Genomic DNA, 9,891 nt, shown 5'->3' with positions numbered 1-9,891 from the left:
GTTGATTGATTGAGAATTTCTTTTGTGATGCATCATTTACGAATAATATTTTTTGAATATTAACTATCTTATATCTTAATTTCATTCAAGTTTTGTTTAGATATATTTTGATTATCTTCATTTTATCCATTTCATATGAAAAAAATTAGTTTAAATGATTTTAATTTTAATTATAGCTTTATATAAGCTATATTGATTTCCAGGTGGAGACATGTCCTCTAACCTCAATAGGGGTAGGCGGACTGTGGGGTTCACGTGCTTTAAAAGGGATTGAGTCATTAAATCTTTTAAATTATATTAAGATACAAGTATATTAAGATACAAGTGATTAAAACACGACGAAATATAAATAAATTACGATAAGACCGTGCTTAGAATGGGTTAAAAAGATTAGTATACATTTAATTAGGGATGAGAATTAGCCCAAGTTTGAAGTCATGAAATATTTGATCATTTGTTGTGCCCGAATGTGCATTTATCTTCGATCGAGTTCTAATTTGCGACACTACTCATCTGTTTAAAAAAAGGATAGTAATCATCTGTTGTTTACCTCAACATTGCTCAATAACCATTCAAAGCATGTCACTTAAAAAGAAAAAATAAAAAAAAAGAGAAAAACGCATGCATTTAAACCACAAGTAGATTATCAACTATTAGTACCTGTAGCCAAAGCACTACTTTCTTTAACACATTCACAAGAGCATACATGCTTTCAACGAATAGGAAGCTCTAATAACATCATTCACTAATATTATAACAAAGTATATCTATCACTAATATAGGAAAATACCAGTACAATTCTCCGAATTAATGCAAAACTTCAAGCCCAGAACATAGGATCTCAATTATTTACAATACTCAACAACGCAGTTCAACCAAAGTCTACATAGATTTTCTACCTGTAAGTAAATAACTCTCACAAAAACCATAAATACCTACTTCTCTCTAACAGGTCCACCAGAAATAGACCTCATTTCAATCTAAGATACAAACCCAGAACCATTCTCATGATCCTCGGTATCAGTCTCCTTCACCTCCTGAATCATCTTCAAAACCTGATACGTTGTCGGTCTACTCTCAGGTGAAGTTCTAACACAAGCCTCAGCAATCTCAACCACCATCATCACCCTCTCATCATCACTCCCCTCATCATCCCTCGCCGACCGAACCCACGCTGCTAAATCAATAGAAACCAGCGTCGAGTGCTGAACTGGAGGCTTTCCAGTGAGAAGCTCAAGCAAAAGCACGCCATAGGCATAGATATCAGATTTTGTCGTCAGACTTCGGTTCATTTTCTTGGTCTCTGGAGCTCGGTAGCTAGTATTGTCAGTGTCAGTGGAGGATTCGATGAGGAAGAGGAGGCAGTTGTCGGTAAGGCAAGCTTCAAAGTCGGAGCCGAGGAGGATGTTGGAGGACTTGAGGTTGCCATGGACGAGTCTCGAGGCTTGGTGGATGTAGGCAAGACCCTGGGCGACATCTTCTGCGATTTTTAAGCAGGATGTCCAGTGGAGAGGCTTGGCTCGATTTGATCTGGAACCTGAAATTGAGAGAAGATAGAAGGAGATGCTTGACCCCATTAAATTTCTTTGATAAAAACACTTATACTAGTAGTTTAAGAATATAATATGTTGTCTCTACAAAAGAATATAAGACGGCAAAAAGCCCATGTAAACTTTAGTGGATTGAGAGCTCTATCCGCCAACCTTTTATACCTAGATTTACTTTAAGATGAGATCAAACATCAAGGAACAAATCCATATTTACTTGGATGCAGTTTTTTAGTGGGGTTGGATAGTATTGAGTTAGATTGGAGAAATTCTCACCTACTCATGGAGTGGGCAAGATGCCTACGCGCCTCCAATAGGAAAGGGGCATGTGGCACTAGAGGGGAGAATGTGACATCACAATCTCCCCTCTAGTGATACATGTCCCCCTCCTATTGGAGGGGTGTAGGCACTTACGTGCTCCATGAGCACCTAAGAATTTCTCGTTAGATTGGGGTCCTAGAGCAAAGTGGCATCCTCTAAGGTGTGGGTTCTGCCCAAATTGGGGCCCATACAAGTTTGGTCCATTGATGACCCAATCCTAGTAGTAAAAGGATTTGAGGTACCTATTTGCAATTGAATAGGACTTGGATTGCCAATGTATAATTATCCATTATTAAAAGGGAAGGCTTTGTAAAACCGTGTAATCGATTTTTAGAATGGAAAACACACACACACACACACACAGAGAGAGAGAGAAAAGAGAGAGAGAGAGAGAGAGAAGAGAGAGAGAGAGAGAGAGAGGACTTTTTGGGTTCATAGATTCTGAGACAAGAAGATAGAGAAAGAGAGAGGAGAGGAAAAAATTAATTTCAATTTGCTTGGTTATCCGATTGCAGTGATTCAAACGCCGATTTTTTCAGAACGACGATGTCGTCAAGGGTACAGTGTTGGTTTCTCCGCAAGTGTTGGAGAATTGTGGTGAGACCAATCATAGTGTTTAGGTAACACTATTTTCTCATGTGATTTAATCCTCGAGTTTGGGTATAGCTTGGAGGACTTGTACTTTGCATTTGTGGTGGAATATTTCTCTCTAGGTTGTCTCATGGACATAGGCACTTTGCCAAACCACGTTAAATCTTATTGTTTGTTTGCGTGTGATATTTTTATTGGTGCCGTTATTTGTTTCTTGTGTTCAATTCCGCAGATAAACTCCAAAAAATTCCTAACACAAGTGACCACTTTGTCAAAGATGGATCCACTTCTCATTCAAACTGAAAAGATTATAGGTGCAAGGGGATTTCTGAACTTGGATGGCTTTTTAAGTTGGATCGGGTAATGGATTATTAGGTCGGACTAGAGTAGTGGAGCAAAGTGATGTCACGTTGTCTCCTCTGAATCCGCTCCTACTCTTCTATTCTTTTTTCTAGACCAAACCCAATAATGGGGGCAGGGGGATTTTCCAAACTTGAATGGGTTTTTAGTTGGGTCGGGTAATGGGTTGTCAAGTCAGATTAGGGTCCTAGAGCAAAGTGATGTCACGTGACATTATTTTGTCTCCGGTGAATCTGCTCCTGCTCATTCTATTCTTTTTGCTAGAGAAAACCCATTAAACAATGGATGCAAGACACTCCCAAACTCTGTAAATAGAAAGGATTAGGGCCAATCGCTCATGGTATCCAAAAAATGTATGTACTTAATATGAGTAAGATTTGAAAGAGCAGGGCAATGTATGGCCATGGTCATGGTTTGTGGTGTAAGTGGAAAAAGAGAAGGCAAGGGCAGAATAGTAAAGAAGAAAGACAAAATTAATTATTTTTATTTTTATTGTTAATGTTTTCATATAAGATTACACCCTAATAAACAAATATAGGATGTCTGTCAAACAATTTGTACCAAAAATATGCAATACATGTGGAGAAATTTGGAAAATTCAGGTTTTTGCAGATTCTGTGTCATAAGTCGACTCATGCACAGGCACAAGTCGACTTATGGTAAGTCGACTTATACAGACTGTTAAGTCGACTTACGTTCTGCTCTGGATTGTTGGTTTTTTGCTCTGCCAAGTCGACTTATCAGGTCTGATAAGTCGACTTACGATCTGTTCTCCAGTTGTTGTTTTTCGCTCTGCCAAGTCGACTTATGCAGACTGTTAAGTCGACTTATGACGGGTTTTTTGGAAAGTTAGAGTTCCTATTTGCAGTCTGTTTGGGTTTCTGTTTTGGTATAAATACCAATACGATTTGAGGGTTTTGTAGGAGAAAATCTGGGGATTTTGGAGCACAGAAAAGAGAGATCTTTCTGAGCTATTTGTTAGGGTTATTGGTTGAGAGTTTGAGAGATTTGTTGGTGAGATTAGTTGGTTCGTTTGAGCGATTTGTAATCTCAATTTGTACTCTCCTTCTCTATTAGTGAAAACCCACCCCCCTTCTTGCCCCGTGGACGTAGGCAATTGCCGAACCACGTAAAACTTTGGTGTTTGTGTTTTGTTTGGTCTTTCTCTCGGCGTTCGTTGGTTTGGTTTCTCAAAGCATCAGTCACAACAAGTGGTATCAGAGCACGGGCAACGCTTGGGCTATTTGGAGGAGTAGATCGCTTTGGAAGTTCATCTAGGGCTTCGTTTGGTGATAAAGGTGGGATCTTTTTGGTAAAAATCTCGTCTTTTTCAGTTTGGATCTATTTCTCGTTTGTTTCCGCATTGGTTTGGTGGTGCCTTGAGGATTATGGCCGAGAAAGAAGGAGTTGTGGGCAGTACTTCCGGTGTGAAGACCGTCCAAAGTTTGAATATCCACTCGATGAAGATTGACGTGGAAAAGTTCAATAGCACAAACAATTTTGGACTTTGGCGATGCGAAGTCATGGATGCGCTCAACGCGCAAAATTTGGAAGATACGTTGGAGTTGGTCGGGAAACCGGACAATATTGATGAGAAGGTTTGGAAAAAGATGAATCGAACGGCGTGTGGTGTGATTAGGTCTTGTCTCACTCAAGATCTAAAGTATGATGTGATCAATGAGACTTCTACAAAGAAGATTTGGGAGATCCCTGAGAGCAAGTATTTAACCAAGAGTGTGGAGAATCGCTTGCATTTGAAGAGGAGGCTTTACCGCTTCCAGTTGATGAAAGGAACCTCCATTGGTGATCACATGAACCACTACACAAAGCTTCTTGCGGATTTGGCGAATGTAGATGTTAAGATTGAAGATGAGGACAAGGCGTTGTTGCTATTGAGTTCCTTGCCTGACGAGGAATATGAGACCTTCGTTCTTACTCTTATTAATGGGAAGACATCTCTTTCGTATAGTGAGGTCACCGCTGCACTTGTGAATTATCAGCTTCGAAAGAAGGATAAGCAGACTTCGATTGAGCCGGTAGCGGGGGGCGTTGGTCGCAAGAGCAAAGAGTCCAAACCGTAGTGGAAGGTCGCAGTCTAGAGGGGCACATCTTGGAGTTCGTAAGAATCAGTGTGCCTTTTGCAAAGAAGATGGACATTGGAAAGCCGATTGCCCAAAGTTAGTTGATCGAGCCGGGAAGAATAAGGGAAAAGCTATTCAAGCTTCAGAGGCGAATGTTGTCAAGGCTAGTGGCAACGATTCAGATTCGGATTCTTCGAGCTACTCGTTATCTACACTGCCGTCAGTTTGTGTTACCTACTCTATAGAGTGGATATTGGATTCGGGTGCTACATACCACATTTGCCCTAGGAGGGATTGGTTCTCCAGCTTTCAGGAGTTGGAAAGAGGGGATTTCGTGCTCATGGGGAATGATCACAAATGCTCTATTGGTGGTATCGGTACTGTTCGGATCAGGATGAGTGACGGGGTGATTCGGGAGTTGGTTGGAGTGAGGTTCGTTCCTCAGTTGAAGAAGAACATCATTTCACTTGGAGCTTTGGAGGCAGCTGGCTATAGGGTGACCTTGGCGGATGCACGCTTGAAGGTTACATTTGGGTCCATGATTGTGATGAAGGGCGTCAGAAGAAGAAATTTGTATTATTTGCACGGAAGCACGGTGATTGATAGGGAAATGACGACTTCATCAGATTCGGCTAGACTGTGGCATTGTTTGGTGCTGGGGTATATGATTGGTAATACCGTGCATTGGTTGTTGAGGAGTGCTATGACCTGCAGATTGAAGTCCTGTGAGCACATTAGGATGAGCGAGACCGTGGTGGAGTTTGGCACTTCTATCCATCGAGCGAGGGGTCTTTTTGGAGGTGTTCAGTCAGGCATTTGGGGGCCTTCCAAGGAGGCATCATTGGGAGGTAATCGTATCTTGGTTTCCACAGTTGGTGATTGTTCTAGGCATTATTGGGTCGCGACCAGTTCCCGTTGGTGTAAAGTCCTAGAAGTCAACAACAATTGGAAGAAGTGTATTGGCAGAAAGGTAACTCATTGTTTCAGCTTTGGTAGGGGTCCTTTCTTGCGTTGGTGCCGAGCTCACGGCAATAGGAGACACTTCATTGGTGTGGAGACTTTGGGGCGACGAGATGAGATGACAGTTTCGATGGGTCGTTCCTTTCTGGAGGAGGATCGGCGTTTGATGTCGAGCATTGGCATTGGTGTGCGGGCTTCGACATATTTGGGTCATCTTATGCATAGGTCGCCGACTGCTGCTTTAGGAGTTATTAGATCTGGTGGAGCTGCTTCAGATTTTGGGTCGCGTCGGATATTTGGATACCCAGCATTTGGTCACATCGTGGATGTGAGATTGGATCCGATTGCGCGTTTGGGGTTCGGAGGCTCAGTTGATTATCGTTTGGGAGCTTCTGATTTTGTTCTGAGCAGGTATGTCACTTTTGACTCTCGGCAGGTGGAGAGTGTTGATCAGGTCGTTTGGATATCGCAGCAGGTGGAGAGTGATGCTACTCCACGTTGGGTGGAGATTACTCCATGTACTCCAGATCATACTGCGTCATTTGGGATTCCAGCTGAGATGACACAGGTTGGGGATCATTTGATTTCGGATGCAGATGATGGATTGGTTTTGGATTCGGTGGTAGCTGGTGGACATGATTTGGATACGGCCATTGGTTTACCTCAGATGGAGGTATTTGATTTGTATCAGTTTGGGGGCTATCAGTTGCAGATCCGTTGGCGATATTGAGGAAGAGTTGCAGAATTTTTTATTGAGGATACGTAGGCAGTCAGTTTTGATGCAGCCGATTTGGTGAGCGACATCGACATTTGGGGTGAGTGTTCGCACTCCCGTTTGGGTCTCATTATGTGAGGCATTTGTTTGGTTGGTGTCGGCTCAGTTTTGGGAAAACTTCGCCGAGGTGGAGAATTGTGGAGAAATTTGAAAAATTCAGGTTTTTGCAGATTCTATGTCATAAGTCGACTCATGCACAGGCACAAGTCGACTTATGGTAAGTCGACTTATACAGACTGTTAAGTCGACTTACGTTCTGCTCTGGATTGTTGGTTTTTTGCTCTGCCAAGTCGACTTATCAGGTCTGATAAGTCGACTTACGATCTGTTCTCCAGTTGTTGTTTTTTCGCTCTGCCAAGTCGACTTATGCAGACTGTTAAGTCGACTTATGACGGGTTTTTTGGAAAGTTCAGGTTCCTATTTGCAGTCTGTTTGGGTTTCTGTTTTGGTATAAATACCAATACGATTTGAGGGTTTTGTAAGAGCAAATCTGGGGATTTTGGAGCACAGAAAAGAGAGATCTTTCTGAGCTATTTGTTAGGGTTATTGGTTGGGAGTTTGAGAGATTTGTTGGTGAGATTAGTTGGTTCGTTTGAGCGATTTGTTATCTCAATTTGTACTCTCCTTCTCTATTAGTGAAAACCCACCCCCCTTCTTGCCCCGTGGACGTAGGCAATTGCCGAACCACGTAAAACTTTGGTGTTTGTGTTTTGTTTGGTCTTTCTCTCGGCGTTTGTTGGTTTGGTTTCTCAAAGCATCATAGTTGGTTGTTTGTTTGGCTTCCGCGCCGTGCACAACAATACATGCATAACTTAAATACCGGTGAAGATGGAAATAGACATATATATTATACAATTCGCCTCAAATGAACATTCTAATAAACTAAATTTCAAGCAATTTCCTATGGGATTCTGACAATGGGGATAGAAAATATCTCTAAACAATTAATTGCTTAACTAGGGATGAAACAGAAACAAGATCCTCACTACTGCATAACAATACGGGTAATTAGGATTGGGTAAATTCTACAATAGGCCAATGGTATTGTCCTAGACTCGGCCAACAAATATAGATAGAAGGTTTTCTTTAACATATATGCCCTAAAGTAATCCTTTATAGGTTTCTAATACAATCTTATTAGGTATAGTTGACAAGGGTTATGACAATGAAGACATTGCATGCATGGAGGAGAGCATGAATACAGAAATATAAACTGATGCACAAATGTAGATACATCCAGAATAGGGTGCGCGCATATGCAAAAAGAACGTATAATAAAATGTGTTTCAATGCTTGCATACATGTATTAATGTGAGGGAAAACTACAATAAAGGTTGCAGAACATTAAAAAAAAATAGAATCATTTAAGTACAGACAAGCTTTTCCTGTCATGCTAGATTTCAAGGTATAAGAACAACTAATAAGAACTAATCAGTAATCAAAATGGTTAAGTTACTTGTCATCACCATCAAGATAAAAGCATCATCAACCAAGAAGGTTCAGATAAAAGTGATCCCCATGCAAAACCAAAGTTCATGGCTAAATGAGTAGCCTAAACAAAAAAATTTCCAAAGTAAAACATATGTATTGTCTCATATTTCTATCTAGATTTTGGAGAATTGTTGTGTTTGACATCCAATTTGCATGCTGGAATGCAAAATTCATGTCCATGTTCAGAAATTTTAGCGATAAACTATGTTATCAAAACTAAAAAACTATACCAAAAGCAAGTTAGACTCCCTTCCTCACTTCGGCTTAGTTGAATAATGCTAATATTGATTAAGGCTTTAAAAAAATATGGAATGTAGAGTCTCTGCTTTGTACCTTGCCAGTACAAGCTAGAGGCTAGAGAAATCAAATAAGCCACAAAAGCTAAACAAAATGGCTTAAATCCTGTTCATAAACTTAGAACAGAGCTTGAACAAAACATCAAGCTTAACTAAACGAGCAAAATGCCAACAATCAACCTAAAGCCTGGGTAACTAAGTTTGTTTCATACACCTGCACAAGTGGCACAACTCTAGTGAGAAAAAATTTCTCTTACTTTCTGTTATGATAAGAAACTCCAATACATGATCCAACTATTCTAACCATAGGCATACACCACTTGCACTGATATCATCAAATGACATACACAAAGACAGTGGGAAAGATCTTCACAAGTCAGAAAGTTTGATTCTGGGTCCAATTACTCTTATCAGCAATAACAGAAAAAATTCAGTACTAAATTTCTTCTTCTTACTGCTAAGCAGAGTATCCAACTAAATTGTGCAACCACCTACTACTAGTCATTCATCAGGGAAACAACACCCTTTAAAATACACCGTTATGGAGGCAGGCTACATGAAAAAGTATTACGCGCTCTCGGTCTATTGCATTAATCTGAACCGTTGGATCAGTAGCCTAGAGATTTGTGCACTGATCCAACCGTTGATCCCTCCGGTGGACCACTAATGTGGAAACTCTAGTCCAATCTACCTCAGAGAGCACAGCCTTGACTATCTCACCAAATCTACATTAGACAATGAAGTGCTAACTTGACTATAACCTACAAGCAAAATAAGCAAACTACAATCTAACCAAGTGATATGAAAACATAGCAACGGAAGTCTAAAACAAACCGTGTATCAACGAGTAGAGGCTCCCATTCGGCTGATAATCATAAACAAGCAACCTCTCCTCCTTCGCCTGAAAATAGGCTCGTAGAGGCACCAAATTAGGATGCCTCAACCTCCCAACCTCTTCCATATGCCTCTCAAACCCCTCTCTCCCCATCACCCCCATCTTCGTTGCATCCAACCGCTTCACACTGACAATCAATCGGTTATCAAGAACTGCCTTGTACGTGCTCCCCACGCTCCCCCTCCCCAACATCTCCGCCGAAGCCCTCATCAACTGCTCCAACGAATATACTTGTGCTTCACCAGCGCAAAAAACCAAGCTCCCGCTCCTCCCAAGCTTCTTCATTGTTGTTGCTTGCACCAACTCATTGTTACTATTCTCAATCTCATCAATTGGGTTTATCACGTTGCTGTTGTTTTCATTCATGATGGTCTCGGTGTGCACTTCAGAGTTCTTCTCGGGGGTTAGAATCTTCCCCTGTTTCATCCTCCTCCTCCTATTCTTGACAACTATCGAAACAGCAACAAACCCAATCGCCACGAAAGCCAAAGCCAACAGCCCAATCGCCACGAAAGCCCTCCTCAACAGTTTCTGGGTGGACGAGCCCGGGTTTGAACCCGAACCCGGTAACAGA

General features: G+C 41.3%; 1 protein-coding gene across 1 annotated transcript in view; it reads right to left on the bottom strand.

Annotated features, from left to right (window-relative positions):
* The window catches only part of LOC109851578 (probable inactive receptor kinase At5g67200), a 10,052-nt gene continuing 878 nt past the window's right edge, over positions 718–9,891 (bottom strand). The window contains 3 exon segments of the mRNA XM_020421788.1: positions 718–1,537; positions 9,257–9,878; positions 9,880–9,891. The exon segment at positions 9,880–9,891 is cut by the window's right edge and continues 514 nt beyond it. Of these exon segments, the coding sequence (XP_020277377.1) occupies positions 981–1,537; positions 9,257–9,878; positions 9,880–9,891 (1,191 nt within the window). The 3' untranslated portion in view covers positions 718–980.

Source organism: Asparagus officinalis, chromosome 8, assembly GCF_001876935.1.
Source record: "Asparagus officinalis chromosome 8, Aspof.V1, whole genome shotgun sequence".
NCBI classification, from domain to species: domain Eukaryota; kingdom Viridiplantae; phylum Streptophyta; class Magnoliopsida; order Asparagales; family Asparagaceae; genus Asparagus; species Asparagus officinalis.
This window is presented reverse-complemented; position numbering and strand designations above follow the sequence as displayed.